Below are 17,089 nucleotides of genomic sequence, written 5' to 3'. Positions count from 1 at the left end.
GCACATATTCTGATTTTGATGCTCTTAGCCTCTTACTGATGCCTTTTCTAACACGAATCCCTAATTTCATTAAAAACTAAAAAAACAAAAAGGATCTTAAAATTAATCATAATCAAAACTTCTCATGAGAACCAAAAAATTGATGGAATAATCACACAAAAAAAAAAAAAGAAAAAAAAAAGAAGAAAAAAAAAAAAAACACTAATAAAGGCAAACATCATATCAGAACTCACTCATGGTTGATTGCAAATATACCTTAGCAATTCATTTTCATTAAACTAAAATTAAATTGCTAAGAGAACAACAAGATACAGGTACAGGTACAGAAAACTAAACAGCCAAGAGATTGTGGCTACGATGACCTAAAGAACACATACATAATCAAGTTTATTCCCAATGAAAGTTTGTTCTACTGTACAACAAACCACCGATTTCGGTATCCAGATCTCAATCTCAGTGTATCCTCTCACAGAGACCCAAGATGGATCATCCATATTAAAAAACCCGTTTTCTCAATGCCGATTGTAGTTTACCTTAGTTCACCTATGTGCACCGTTAATAGACGCAAAAGGTGTACCAACATGGTCAGACGTTGGTGTGCTTGGTCTTGGTGTCCCCACATCTGCCAACCCAAATTCATCACTAAGCAAGTCAACACCATCCCATTCGATTCCAGGTACTGGAACTAGTCAAGAATTGCAACTCCGTCCCATAAACGACATTATAGATAATCTACTAAACTTTCAACATAACATAATTTCAAGTTTTTTGTTGTGATTTTGTTGAAAGTAAAAAAGTTGCAAAATTTAGAATTATATAAACAATGGAGATTAAATTAAATAAAACAAGTAAAAAAAAAAAGGATACACTCTGTGTTCCAAATATCAGTCAGAGGAACTTCTCTATCTGATAGTAGCCAATAGTCTGCATCATTCTGCAAACGAAACAAAAAAGAAAAATATAAAAGAGGTCATCTTCGATTACAAACATAAAATGCATAAAAGAGGTCTAATTACTTACATTAACGTCTGAAGGACTAATCCTCATGATCTTCCCAGGTGAGTTTTGAGGTAAATCAGGATCGAAACTCATAATATTATGAACAAGTTGTGGTTGTGGTTGTGGCTCAGTAATAACCTCTGGATTATCATTTGAGCCAGAGGTGGAAGCCACCTGCACCGATGTTGGTTGTTCAACCCCGTCAACATCTTCAAACTTTTCTTCAAATTGACTAAAACCACAAAGGATTATTATCAGTAGGTTTTATAGTAAAACATGTAGTACTAAATTCACATAAACATATATGATCATAAATGGAAGTTGAGGTGGCAAATACCACTCATTTACTTAGAATGGGTAGAACTGGGTTATGTTTATATTGTCTGAAAAATCATACGAGCAATGCCACTTACTATTATAAAATTACCACTCATTTGCTCACTCATTATTTAAAAATTACCTAAATAGGTTTATTTAACAAAATTCGTTTCATCAAACAAACAGCACAAAGAAGGTCCAATTTTGACCCAAATCTTTGGGCCATTACCCGACCTTCCAAATACCTTCTTTAGTCAAAAGTTGTTGGGTACCTGACAAGATATACATCAATAGGGCCCATTGTGCTTCTAAGAATTATCCTGTACCTTCTTTGTGGATAATCAACAGCCTGAAATAAATAAATAAATAAATAAATAAATAAATAAATAAATAAATAAATAAATAAAACGCACGTATTAATGGCATGTCTTTTTTTACAAAATTAACTTCTTTTCATACTCACCTCATCAGGGTCTGGAACTTCAAGAGTGGTCCCATGAGGAGCCTTAATTGCTATCAGTGTTTCATTCTGTTGAGTATAAACATCAAATTTTATTCTTACATGACTAAAGTGAGAATTTACTTAACTGACATACAAAATAACATAAACTTGTATGATTTAACTTCACCTGAAAACATGGTAAACCTTTTATGTCATCTTCAGTTACAAAAAGCCATCTAAATCGATAAGATATTAGTAAGAATCTAATATTCACGATATTTGACCATTGCCACTAAAATATATATACAGGTGAGCAAAATATTACTTCTGGTTTCTGTTATCTTCACTCATGTCCCTCATTTTTTCTTGCATTTCCCTGCAAAACAAACAAAAACACGACATCAACTAAATAGAACTCATTTACGATAGCAAACTAGGTAACGCTGTGTCGCTGTAGATGTAAAAGAAAAGTAACCTTATGTTTTCATCTAATCTATGTTCTTCCATTGAAAGTTTTTGAACATCCGCCTGCAACCATGAATCAAAAGTGGATCAGTCATGTAAAAAATCTGCAGTCAAAAAACCTTCGAATATGTCCATTTTATTTAGGAGGTGGCAATACTGAACCATTTAGTTACAAACAAGTCAGTAGGTTATGTACTATTTGTAAAATCTGAAATAGGTGATTAAAAGTTAGCTTAAAAAGGAAGTTCAGATGGTTGGAGCAAGTCAAAAGTCACTGGCAGTGTATAAACTTTAGGTCAACTCAACCTGTTTCAAATTTCAACCAGCAAAAGTTTTAAAACTCTACATGACATACTTTAACATTAAAGTGAGTGCACCATCCACTAGTTATACCTGTAACCGAGCAACATCATCCTCCAATTCCCCAGGTTTTAGAGAATCAAGGCCTCTAAACAGATAAAAAGGAAAGTTATATAAGTTTAAATTATATCCGGGCACTCATTTGCATGGGATGTGTTGTTAAAATATGTAAAAGAACCTTACTTCCAACGGATTCTGTTCTTGAGCTTCTTTTCAATTAGACCAATTCCTTCGAGAACATTAGTTATATCATATATTCGCCTCTTTTGCACCTGTATCATCACAGCTTAATAAACTAAATTTTATATAAAAAAACATATTTGATATATTTATTTCCACTGTACAAAAAACAAGCAAAAAATGAAAATAATAGTACGTCTAAAGTTTCAGCAGCATTATTCAAATCAAGAATGCCATCTTCAGCATGTTTGATGAGATTAATGAACTTTTTTGTCAAAAGTCCTGCAAAGTTTGAAAGGTTACCATTAAAAACTAATTCCTTACAGATATACAGACGAACTATATGAACAGTGAATCAACCGATTGTTACCTAGAGAGCTGTCATACCGGCAGCTGCCAACAGGAGTAAATTGAGAAGGTGATCCTGTGTTGAAAATAATTAGTTTTTTGCTGTTGTATGCATTGGATCAAATTTTATATATCAAGCTCTAAAACAGTGGTTGGGGCCTGAGTTCCTTGCAAGAGGTCTCAAATTTGAATCCCGTATAGGGCGAATATTTAGTTGTGGCCAGGGAAATATTTAGTTGTGGCCAGGGATGGGTTGGAAACAGCGAGGGTTGCGTACATCGGAGTATGGGGTCGGATTACTCGCCCTCCCGAGTAGCCCGAACAGGGAAAACCTTCTACCTAAGCTCTAAAATAGCTGATCATCTAATTAGTATTAATTTATTACAAATTTATATAACACAAACACATCAAAACGCCCACTCCTACAATCTGTTCTATTACAGGTGAATCATGGTTCTGCTTATCTAATATTACATAACCACTTAAAGAGCACATACACAAACCCCTCCATAACGTATTAACATTCATTAGTCAGAAGTAAATAGTCAAAAATGCTTTGGTAAGAATAACAAATCATATAATATTGGTAAAACTGCAAACATAATAGCATGTGATATTGTGATCACAACAATTCATGCCTCACCAATATTTGAAACGGGAGTTTGAGGAACAGGTTTGTTGTTTTTTGTGGCCTTTGAACGTCCATTTACTCTTCCACCTTTTGCAGATACTGGAGTGCTAAGGGGACTATTAACTGTTGCATTGTAACCAGCCATCACCCAATCATTAGACGGAACTTCATTATAGTCTGTTCCAAGTTTTCTCTTCACTGGCTGTGGAAACTTCAATCATGCACAGCTAAAAAATCAGCATGTGTACGTCATCACATCACGCACCATAAGTAGAAACAATAATTAACCCATGATTTGACATGAACCAACATATATTCAGATTACTAGATCAATGATTAAGTTTCAATAACAGCATCAAATAATGCAACTAAATCTATATACACATACGAACAAATAACAAACTAAATTGATTCAATTAACTTAATGGCATACATCTATCATGCGCCAGGCACCACAAAAAAGAGGAAAAAGAAAAAATGCAAGAAACTATTCACTGCAGAGCAGGTACCACACTAAGTGCGCACGCTTTAAGCTGTTTCAAGGTTTACTAATAAATCAATTGAAAAACTCAGTTGAATTAGGGCACCATCTATCATTAAACTGACTTTAAAATAAAAAAAAAAATTACACATCAGACACATACACAAACTTCCACAACAACTTAAATGAACCTCCAATTAACACAACAATAACAGTAAATGAAGAAGCTAAATTAGCAGAATTAGCTTCATAAACTACCGGAGATTTAACTACAATCGCTTCAGTCATCTGATCGGAGGTCGTAGCCACTCTACTCACATCATTTCCGTGCGGAAACCGGTGGTAATCGTCGGTAGGAACAAACGGCGGTCGGGTCGATGAAAACGGTAAGTGACGTCTCATCGAATTGAGGATCTGTCCTCCTCCTCCGCCGCCGCCGCCGCCGTCAACCGATTGTTGCGCCGCCTGACGGTTTGGAGCTCGAGCTTCAGACATTACGTATATAATTTATATTTTATATTTTATTTTATATAAGTAAACGTAAAAAATATGTATTTATAAATATGAATATAAATTATGTGTGTAATTAGATGACGGAATTAGGTTTATATTTTTAGTGTAATAGAATTGAGTTTAGGGTTTATGGAAAAGTTTTTAGAGAGAGAAAGTAAGGGATCTGTAAAAAGAATGGAGGGTTTGTTTTAGAGAGAGAAAGTGGGGGTAGCCGGGAGGGGTTTTGGAAAGAAAGAGCAGAAAACGAGGGAAGATGGAATTTTTTTGGTTCGGATTAGATGTGGAGGGAAGAAGAAAAAATAAAAATAAAAATGAAAACTTAGTTATGTTCTAGTCCTTCTACTTTCTATTTATTACTTGTTAGTCCTTTTTTCACTTTCGTAATGAGTTTTAGGTGGTGTTTGGATGTTTGATTTAGCTTATCAATTAGAGCTTAAGCTTACTAGCTTTTGAACAAATAAAGTTCAATGTAAAAAGCCCTAACCTCTCGATATCTAAAAATATGAGTTTTTTTTTTTTTTTTTACTTTTACACCATCTTTAACTCTCTCGGGCGTGTTGGCGTGTTGCTGGGTGGGAGTAGGGTGCTTGATAGGCGTGCTGGTAAACTGCTAGATAATGAGTGGCGTGTTGCTGGGTAAGGGTGGATATTTTTAATATCATTTTCATTTTTCTTGTTTTTGTCATTGTACAATGACTTTAGTTTTTATATTGTTTAATCAGTTAAATTTAAAATTTAATATAAGTAATCAATAATTAAAATATATATATACAAAGTAAACAATATATCACCGTATTTATTTTCCCTCCGTCTCTCTCTCCTTTATCTCTCCATTCACTTCAAACCCTAATTTCACACTTCTATTTATTTTTCCTTCCAGCAGCTTTCATCCCTTTCTCTACATCGATCGGGTATCAGCCTACAAGATACTGATACTAGTTCAACTCTATTTTAATTCCATCAATTTAATTTATATTCTTCTCGTTGCCACTCCCTCCAACCACAAGCCTCCACGTCGCCCAAAAGAACCCTGCACGTTCACTTTCTCTCCGTGTTAACTTCCAGCACGCCTAGGAGTATACCCTCCAACACGTCGCGTTAGCCACATGTTGCAGGCGTGTTGATGGCACATCTGGTGTAGCACGCGAACGTTAGAGAGGTTCTTATAGTATATAAGCTATTAAGTCCAAGTTTTTGAAATTTTCGCAATAAGAGATAAAAAAAGAATAAAGGGTTCATCCAAAAAGCTAACCATTTATACAGTGATTGTATTATTTTAAAATTATATATATATATATATATATATATATATATATATATATATATATATATATATATTGGACCAATCCATGGATAAGCACTAAATGGGGTACAAACTGGATAAGTGAATATGGGACTCACATTTCATGATTTCTAATAAAAAGTCTGATTTTATAGTTAAAAACGCGGAGGGGTATAATCGTCATTCATGTATACAAATTGATTTAGGGCTGGATTAGATCATTCTTCAGCCTGTCTCACAATTCGTATAACCCTAACTGCAGATAGCAACAACCACCCCATACAATACCAATTCCATTGTTTGCGTAATGCTATGGATATCTTGAATGACCTCCGATCAATCGCCGGTCGAATTTTGAACCGTAACACCTTCGATTCATCCTCAATTTCATGTAAACCGGTTATCGAATCCGGTCGTAGAGACCCCATAACTCGCGTTCTAACCGGTTTCGGAAAGTTTTCTGTCGATTCTGCTTGTAATGATTCTCTTAAAGGTGATTTTTACATGATTTCGTTAACTAATCTTGTCACTGACTTGTAATTGCTAGATTTTGCATATACGATAGCTTACGATTCCGTTTCACTGTAGAAATTGATGTATAGTGTGTATATGTATTTAATTGTTTTTATATAAGTAAAATTAATTAATCATATAATTTGTTGTATGCACTTATTACATGGTTATTCATCTAGTTAGATATCGTTGGCTAAAGGAAGAAGATTAATTTGATTAATTCAGATTTATTCATGTTTTATACATATATTAACCACATGTGTTATCATCTACGTATGAACACATACACTTATATTCTTGTTTTAACTCGTACACATCTATTTTAATGGATCTGAATATGTCAAAGGTTTAGTTATTGATTTGTATGTGTTGTTTGTAGTTATTGCTACAACGTTCGTTCAAGAGCATGCCAGTAATGAGAATTCGTTTGTGTGGCATGTTGTTGATTTTTTTGATGGTGAACTTAAGGATGAACTGTTTTGCATCAGGTTTGCTTCGTTAGTGATAGGTTTAAGTCTTTTTTTTATAATATATGTTGATGTGGTTTGACAAAGTAATGATCGGAAAGTGTTACTGGAACGATTTAGAGCAAATTTCGTGTCGGAATCAAACACTAAAACGGTTTCCTTTGCGAATTCAAATTGGTGAAGTTCATGCTCCTTTACAATTCATGTGTATATTTGATGTGGTTTGTTATTTATTTAAAAGTGTTGTGTGGGGATTTGTGTTTAATTCTGATTTTTTATTTTTAAATAAATTTAGGAGAAGAAGATTGTTGTGATTGTTGGTACAGTTACAGATGATGTTCGTGTGCCTGAGATTCCATGCAATGAAGGCTACTGCGTTAAGGTTTACTGAGACTGCTAGGGCAAAGATTGAGAAGGCTGGTGGAGAATGTTTGATTTTTGACCAATTGGCTCTTGGAGCTCCTCTTGGACAGAACACGGTATGAGTTTTATTATTTTATTCTAAATGTTTTATGCAGATATTGATGATGTATACTTTTAAATATTTTTGTATCAATTTGATTTATTGATTGTGTGTGATGAAATGCCATTTCAATTCCCTTGTTTGAGAAAAATTATACGACTTATGTGGAATTTGCCCAACCTTTGTTAATATTTGTGCTGATTATGTTTGTTAATATTTCTTTTAAGTTGAACTCCACAAACTCTTTTGCTTGGACTAACAGATTGATAAAGTATGCATGTTGAATTTTGAAATTCGGATCGTTGTAAGAATAGATGGCTTTCATTTCCACATGTAATTGAATGATTATTGATATTCAAGTGATACTACTTATTGCTTCTTTTTTTATACTGCTTGTTTCTGTTACAACTGTTTTAGTAGTTTAGATTTATATTATCATTTACTTCATGCAGTCTAGTATATAAGGTACTGATTATGTACCCATGATAACAGCTGTGTTTCTGTCTACAATGAGTCCTGAGATTTTGATGTGGCCAAATGGGCGGGTCGGATGGCTTGGGTAGCTGAATGATAATAATCGTGATGAATGATAATAATCGTGATGAATGATTAATTTATCATTAATGAAAAATGAGTGATGAATGATAAATTAATCATTCATCACTCGTTTGATGAATGATAAATTAATCATTCATCACGATTATTTACATTTTGATGAATGATAACAGTTTTTTATGAATGATAACTATTGGATGAATTATAGTTATTTTTTAATTATTTTTTCTTTTTAACTACAGTCAAACTTGTTTGCTTGTTTTACAATAAATCTATTGCATAGAATCGAAGAAAAAAATGCAGTGAATCTTCAATTAGAAGAAGAAAATCCTGATGATGTTGTGAAGGAGCCTGATGAAGATCAATCTTTGAATCAAGTTATGTTGATGAATGTTAACATTTTGTCTGATGAATGTTATCATTTGTATGGTGATTAATATTTAGTTCTTGTTTATGGTCTATGTTATGTTATGTACTTGTTTATAGTCATGTTGATGAATCATAACTGTAATCACGAGTTTCTATCATTCATCAGATATTTATTGTTATTATTCGTCGGATGTTTTTTTTTTTTTATCATTCAGCAGTTTGCTTTTCACATGAATGGATTAAAGTGTAAGATCAGAGAGTTTTGATGGGGTTGCAAAAAGAAACCAGAAACATAATTTAGAATCTGAAAAAGAACATATATTCATGTGTACAAAAAATAACATCATTTAATAAACAACTAATCTAACATAGATTAAATTACTTACACTCTGTTAGATGGATGACAAAATTGCACTTGATGTACGAGTACAAGTCCGCATGCCCTAGATAGTTATGTGTCTAAAAAGTTGCATCGGTAAACTCACGCGGTGATTCTCCCTACCGGATTTATTATAAAAACATCCACCAGAAAAGTGATGAATTATATCCGATGAATGGTAAAAATACACGATAGTTATAAAAATAAATGATGAATGATAAGAATACTCGACGAATGATAAAAGATATAAATACCAATGAATGATAAAAAAAAATGGGTAAATGATAAAAAAAAAAGAATATGATGATTGTTAAAAAAAACTGATGAATGATAATTAAAAAAAAAAAAAAACTGATGAATGATACTGTAAAAAAGAATATGATGAATGATAAGAAAAACTGATGAATGATAAAAAAAATGATGAATGATAAAAATAATAATGAAAACTATTATAATTATATTTATATTTCAAATGACTTTATAGCATTCGATATACAATTGGGAAAAAATATATTAAATAATATTATTCGCCTATTGAGTTTTATGATGAATGTATGCATTATACGATTTGTAAGCTCTATCTTTTATGATGAATGTTATGATGAATAAAATGATGTATTAGAAAACTATATAGTCGACCAATGATAACAACTACTAAAGTTTAAATATAACAATGACTAAAATTTTGATGAATGATAAAAAAACCGGATGAATGATAAACAAAATCTAATGAATGAGTAACTATAACTATTATGATCATATTTATTTATTTTTTGAATACTTTCATAAATCACAAAATATGTTTAGAATTGTCGAGACACTCCAGATAAAATAATCCGATCCGATAAATGAATATAAGATGATTAATATCCGATGAATAATAAAAAAAGCTGATAAATGAAACAAAAATAAAAGTATATATATATATATATATATATATATATATATATATATATATATACAATGAATGAGAAGATAATATTCACACATCAAAACCAAACCATCAATTCGGTATTTGAAAAACATTCATCCTTATAACAGCAAGAAACTTGTCTACTGATATCGAGCTCTTAAAATAAAACCATATATTCACAAAGTAATTAGCATTGAATTGAACTATAATGAGTACATAAGAGTAGTTATAAGTAGCTTATTAAGTAAACTTAAACCAAAATAGCTTAAACAAAAACATACAAGTTACAAAGATGCAACAGTTTCTTCTTGTGCAACTTTATAATAAGAACTCGTCGTATTAATACCGAGTGCAGCTCTAAACAGTGATGCTCTTGACAATTTCAATATCCTAACTTCAACATAATCACCAACTTTTGGAATCCTATAACCATCACTATCCACCTAATCGGGAACCAGTAAGTTACTGAAAATTACCCTATAGCCGCTATCGCTCTTTTCTATGAGCTCGGTTTCAGGAGCTCCTTTATTCGGTCCTTTAACTAAAACAAGTTGAATACTGCCGATTTGGGAGTCAAAACACGGGCCCATACTCTAGGGTGGATTGTTTTACAGAAAGGGCGAATCTCCTTGCTCAAAGTTGCTGAAAACATCGTTACTTTTATATCAACGATGAAAACATACTTAATACTATATACCACAACCTACATATTTCAAACAACCTGTGAGCTTCAAGTGGGGGGGAGATTATACTAACCTTGACTTTGTCCCACTTCGTGTCAGGTGTAATCCTACTTTTCAATATATTTGTGTCTTGATGAAATTCACCATCAACTGCAGGTTAAAACAAAAAATTACATCATTTAACAAATAACTAATCTAACAGATATGAAATTAATTACCCTTTGTAGGATGGATGACAAAATTGCACTTGATGTATGAGTATAAGGCCGCATGCCTGTGACAATCGCTCCAAATCCATATGGACGAACACGTCATTCATTGATTTCATTGCGAGGTATTTGACCTCTATATGATACGTTTTGTAAACATTGCATTCTTTTGAAAAGGCACACCATAAATGAATATTTAAATCAAAGATTTTCGACATCTGATGATTTTTTTACATATAGACAATCACCATAAATAATAGTTTACAACAGTATTTCCGTTGACAATGCAGTCAAAATAAGATACATGGTGATGATTTGGTGAATGCAACGTCTCCTTGAAAAATATGTCATGTAAGACTCCATGCACATAGCTTGTTTAACATCTAAGCAAACAGCGGAAGACTTCTAGAAAATCTGAGAATAAACATGCTAACAAGTGTCAACACAAAGGTTGGTGAGTTCATAGTTTTATTGTTTCATAAAATCTGTATATAAAGGTGGATCACAAGATTTCAGTTGTTTCATCCAGAAACGTTTATCAAAATATTCTACAAGATTGAGCACCCTGGTAACTAAGCTTTAACGTTATAATATAATTTGTACCCTTTGTATAATCATCTTAATAATACACGCAAACCAACGTGTACGTTTCTCAAATAGCATACATCCGTTAAAAGGCTAGCGCTCTAGCTCGGACGGGGATGTCAAGCCCTATGGATCCATATACTACTACCTGCGCCCACCAGTTCTTATAACTGGCAGTTACTAGTTACCAAAGCTAAGGGATTTTCGGTTCAAACTCAGTGTAGAATTTAGTATGTACTTGTATCCATTGCGTTTAAAATAAAGTGCATGTATTCTCAGCCCAAAAATGTATTGCAAAAGCAATTAAAAAGGGATCAATGAAACTCACCTTAGCAGCATATAAAGTTGTTCACCAAAATGTGACCGAAACTCGAATTACCAATTAATCGTAGATCTCAACCTAGAGAACATACGTTGGTCAATAAATGTCTATCAAGCTAGGTCAAGTCATAGTGTATCACAATCCTAATGCTCGAGATCGACATATAATAGTTATCCAAAGTCGTTTCAAAAAGTCAATTTTGACAATAGTTCAACAAAACGAGACGTGCCTTATATAAGGATTCATTTACTCGGTTGGTAATATTTAAAAGTTCACTTTATCAATCTCGTAAACAAGTTGTTTAAATCTTAATTGCAGATTCAAAAGCAATTTCAATTAACGTCAATCATAATTCAGTTGATCATATCTTTTAATCCGTTCATCCAAACTATTCGATATCTAAATGAAAAGTTATTGATTTTTCGCCAGCTTTCCAAAAACATGTATATCATATACCTTTTACTAGTAATATATGTATTTAATTAGTGATTCATTATAAACTGTTTAACGATAAAATTTAGCATACAAGCATATATAAATATATATACTCGAGCACTAGACATGGATACATAATTAATATATAAAAGATAAGATATGAGTGCTTACGTATCAGTATTGAGATTCAATATTGTAGGAAAGTACGTAGACATAACGGAGATGATAAACACTAGGTTTGATTCACAAATATACCCCCGAACATTACCCATAACCTCCTTGGCAATAACCCATAATTTCCTTAGCTCTATCCCGCTTGAAAACCATTTTGAAAATAACCCACTCATGACCTCGTCGTAGTATTTTATGTATAATACATAATTAATAATACTAATAATAATAAGATTAATAATAATATTAATCTTAATAATATAAATAATAATAATAATAATAATAATAATAATAATAAAATAAATTAAATAAATATTATGGAGTAATAATACTAGAGAAAGAGAGATAGATTCTGAGCCAAAAATCGTGCAATTTATAGAACCTTTTCTGAAAAAGTACCCCATGCGATCGCATGAGATTTGTGCTTCAAGGCCATGCGATCGCATGGCCCTCTGATCCAGCTCACAAACTTTTAACTTTTTGTTTGTCGACATAATTTTATATAATATATATAATATATTTAATTTATATAATTAATTATATATTATATTAAATTCACATGCATAGTTGACTTGTAATTTTTGTTCCGATAAGTCGTACGTCATCACTCGACTTATGTCCCGGTTCCGGTTTTTCAAATGTCCTTTTGTACGCTGAGAAAACTTGTATTTTACATTTCGTGTCACGTACCTTTGTCAAAATATAGCCTTAAATTATCCCTAAACTATACCACTCAAAGTATATCTTAAACTTTCGATTACTTTGATCATTTACTTCTATAAATCATCATCTCGCTATTTGTTAATATATATATAATAACAATTCGTTTTTATGACCAAGTTAATATTATATTTTATCGTATTGTTAAATATATATTTTCAATATTAATAAACATGTTTTAAAATACATATCGCAAGTTATTCATATATCTAATTCCAACAGTTGATATTCCTTATTATTGTATGTGTCCAAATTACGTTATTTAAACAAACACTTTACCATTTATTCCGAATACCGTTAAGAATGAATGATTTCCCAAATCAACGTGGACCTTACAACAGAGACCCGTAATAATATCATAATCCTTAAGGAATTCAATAATTATCTTTTAATTCAATCGTTTGGCATAATCTTTTAACTCTGTATCTAAATATATCAATTAGATAATCAAACCAATAAGTTTAATGCACAGTATCATATACTCAACACTTTGTTATGTTTTCAATTTATGGTATATATATGTATCTATTTACATATAATTATTCGCGAATCGTTAAGAACAATCGAAAGGTAATTGAATAGTTCAAAAATTTTGAGATTCAACTTTACAGACTTTGCTTAGCGTGTCGGAAACATTAAATCATTTAAAGATAAAGTTTAAATTTGGTCAGAAATTTCTGGGTCATCACAATGCCCTAGATAGTTATGTGTCTGAAAATTTGAATCGGTAAACTCACGTGGTGATTACTGTTACCAGATTTGTTATAAAACATCCACCAGAAAAGTGATGAATTATATCCGATGAGTGGTAAAAATATCCGACAGATTATAAAAATAAATGATGAATGATAAGAATAGCCAACTAAATGATAAAAGATAAAATACCGATGAATTATAAAATACCTGGTAAATGATAAAAAAAAATATGATGAATGATAGAAAAAACTAATGAATGACAAAAAAAAAAGCTGATGAATGATAAAAAAGAATATGATGAACGATAAAAAAACTGATGAATGATATAAAAAAACTGATGAATGATAAAACTGTAGATATCCATTGTTGGGTTTTCCAGATTTTGAGAAGGATAAAAAGTCGTCCCTCGAAATCTGATCGGCTGTTAGCTTCAACTTGTACATCTTGAAATGAATACTGTAGGTGCCTAAAATATCTAAAGATACCTTGATTGGCAATTTCTCGTTATAACAATAACAATGAATAACATTACTTCTAGATAAAATTTAACTAAAAAATTAATAGTAACTTTTTAGGGTTCATGAACTCATGAGCTTTAGTATATATCGTAATAAAATTTAAAATTGCTGAGTAATTATACAAAACAGGCCCTTAAAGGTCAAATCGTAACACAAAGATTGTGCAAAGTGTTCAATATTTAGTTTTAAACCGTTAACTCGAAAATGAACCGAATGATAAATCGATGAATTATAATTTTTTTCGATGAATGATAAATGTTTTTCGATGAATGATAAACGTTTTTCGATGAATGATAAACGTTTTTGGATGAATGATAAATGTTCGATGAATGATAAATATTTGATGAATGGTAATTGTCTGATGAATGATAATTATTTTTCGATGAATGATAATTATTTTTCGATGAATCATAAAATAGAAATATTTCACACAAGCTTAAAATAAAAACTTCAAAATTGTTGTGAAATGAACCATATAACTGACTTTGTTTACTCAATCTCACCCTGTTAATGATGTATTAAATACAACTTCACCAACTTAAGTCCCTGAAGCACCAAATGACTTTGCTCTCCAAATGGATCCATCTTCAAGCACAAGTCTAGCACTCGCAACCTTCCACGGAGCTACATTTTATAAAGAAATATATAAATCAAGTTATAAACATGGGAGGTTCTAATTGTTAATTTACAAGCTAATTTACCTTTTTCACTAAAAATGATAAGTACCCTTCACCAATGTACTTAATAGACTAACTAATAATTTGTTCAATTCATTAAACTCAAAGATCAAAATTTTAAGTTTGATCAATGCATCTTGCAACAAACACAATAAACTAATAGGATAAAGAACTTATGCATCATACAACAGAAGATCCACCCATACTCCTTCCATCAAATGGTTGAGGTGAGGTGGCGATTACCAAATTCGTGACAACATGAATCAACAGTTATCATTCATCATTAAGATAATAACTATCTGCAATAACTTTTTGATCTTTTCGACTTCAAATTCATCCTAGGCTTTTTTAACAAAATATATATATATATATATATATATATATATATATATATATATATATATATATATATATATATATATATATATATATATATATATATATATATATATAATATAATGTGACATTACTTATTCAGGACTTTCATCAAACAGGTGGTGTGCAAATATAAAAACTAAAAGAAAACTAGTAAAAATTCTTAGTTTATGCATAACTTGATGATATTGACAAATTCTATACATGTAGCCATCATAAACACCAAATAAAAAAAATGAAATTAGATGTAATAACACACTCGTTAATAAAATTATAAAGCATAAAGTTCATATGAAACTAACCTAGAATCATCGGATGTTTCAGCGTCCCTTCAAATGAAGATCATGTATTGCAAGTGTCTCCAACATGTACAACGGCGTGTATCGTTCTTTTCTGAAAATGCAATCGGAGATGCAATTGGAGATGTTATCGGTAAAGCAGACACTGATGATTTAGGATTAAAATGCGAGACTAAAGATGAAGATAGAAGGTGAGATTGAAGTTGAAGATAGAAGGTGAGATTGAAGGTCCGATTGAAGATGAAGATAGAAGGTGAAGCAGGTGGTGATAATTTAAGATTTACCTTCATCGTTTTATTTTATTAATTTGTGAATTTATGATTTTGCCCCTCCGCTTTTTTGTTTATTAAATGATAGTTTGTGGTCCAAATTTGTTTATCCCGTTTGTACTCATTTTAAGCTTAGCCACGGATCGTGCATATATATATATATATATATATATATATATATATATATATATATATATATATATATATATATACACACACACACACATACACTCCGTATCTATAGTTTTCTATTAAAATCTTATAATGATTATGTCATTATTAGGCTAATTCCTTTGTAAAAAAAATCAAAAAACAAAAGAAAAAATCTAAACATGGTGGGTGATGTCATTAGTCTAAATAATTTTGAATTAAAATTAAATCTTATTAATTAATTATTATTATTAAATCTTATTAATAATTATTTTAATTATTAAAGTTAAATAATTTTGAATTATTTTAATTAATTATTTTGAATTGAGTACGAGAAGATATAAAAGCTAGGTAGAAGGAAACCAATTCTAAATTTATATTTCAATTTTTACACTTTTAAAATAAAATGACAATTAATGTTATCTCTTATGATTGGATGTGGATTGTTTAATATGCATTTTAGGTGTTTGATGAAATTTTTTGACGAGTTTCTTAGTCGGATTTTGTGGTTCCACGGGCCATTAAACTAAATGACTTTAGCATTTACGTTCACTTAATACCTAAAACATATCATTAAACTGTTTTGTTTAAACAAACTCGTGATTCTACGGGTCATTTCACTAGTGTATTTATATATATGGATGAATATGGATATATGGATGATTTCGTTCAATGAACTAATTTTTGTGCTAATGTAAACTGTTATACACAACGAACCAATTATCATATCACATGCATTCTCTAGGCATACAAATAACTAAGTTACATAATCTAGTGTATTTGATTTGTTTTTAGACAAACTTGTGTACAACTCTACTAAGTCCTTTGTTTGATTGACTCGTTTAATTAAGTTGTCAATTATAATATATAAACTTGTTAACTAATGGTGCGCTTTATTATAACTTGCATTTATTATAACTTGCATACATTAGGTATTGTTGTTGTTCTTGAAATACGGAAGATATAGAAAGGCTTAAGATATTGAGTAAAAGGTAATTTAAGCGAAAAGTTCCCCTATGGAGACTGTCATAAAGCATTATATGAGGGGAGTGAAAGACATGTGATTTCAAGTTCCATCGACGTGGTCGACGGAAATATAATTATTCAACTTTAAAGTTACTTCTATTATTATCAATATAAGGTGAGAAGGGTTTAAAACAGTTAGAATCGTAAAATGGCTAGTGTTGAGACCGAACATGTATAGGTCGATTGTATGTGAAGAAAGGTAGTAAAAGACGGAAACGTGAAGTATGTCACCAAGGAAGGATGTGAAGTGGAAGAGGATTTCTGCTTGTTGGTCTT

General features: G+C 31.2%; 1 protein-coding gene across 1 annotated transcript; it reads right to left on the bottom strand.

The window, feature by feature from the left end:
• Nucleotides 1-230: 230 nt before the first annotated feature.
• Nucleotides 231-4,746, bottom strand: LOC139866207 (transcription factor E2FA-like). The gene is made up of 14 exons (XM_071854359.1): nt 4,483-4,746; nt 3,756-3,954; nt 3,135-3,188; nt 2,961-3,046; nt 2,768-2,856; nt 2,618-2,672; nt 2,235-2,287; nt 2,085-2,135; nt 1,947-1,995; nt 1,781-1,846; nt 1,590-1,666; nt 1,021-1,231; nt 868-934; nt 231-679 (listed from the first exon to the last, which is right to left on the bottom strand). Exons 1-14 carry the CDS (start codon nt 4,717-4,719, stop codon nt 540-542), a joined length of 1,434 nt encoding a protein of 477 aa, XP_071710460.1. The 5' UTR covers nt 4,720-4,746; the 3' UTR covers nt 231-539.
• Nucleotides 4,747-17,089: the final 12,343 nt, after the last annotated feature.

The sequence above is a fragment of the Rutidosis leptorrhynchoides genome, chromosome 1, assembly GCF_046630445.1.
Source record: "Rutidosis leptorrhynchoides isolate AG116_Rl617_1_P2 chromosome 1, CSIRO_AGI_Rlap_v1, whole genome shotgun sequence".
NCBI lineage: Eukaryota > Viridiplantae > Streptophyta > Magnoliopsida > Asterales > Asteraceae > Rutidosis > Rutidosis leptorrhynchoides.
The sequence above is the reverse complement of the archived record's forward strand: the minus strand, read 5'-3'. Positions and strand labels throughout refer to the sequence as shown.

What these genes read in the sequence shown, in the direction of transcription:
- LOC139866207 (XM_071854359.1), bottom strand. Translation starts at nt 4,719, where the DNA reads ATGTCTGAAGCTCGAGCTCCAAACCGTCAGGCGGCGCAACAATCGGTT. An exon ending in CCGGTATGACAGCTCTCTAG is followed by an intron (nt 3,047 to 3,134) that starts GTAACAATCGGT and finishes CAAACTTTGCAG; the next exon opens with GACTTTTGACAAAAAAGTTC. An exon ending in TGATATTTGGAACACAGAGT is followed by an intron (nt 680 to 867) that starts GTATCCTTTTTT and finishes GACTAGTTCCAG; the next exon opens with TACCTGGAATCGAATGGGAT.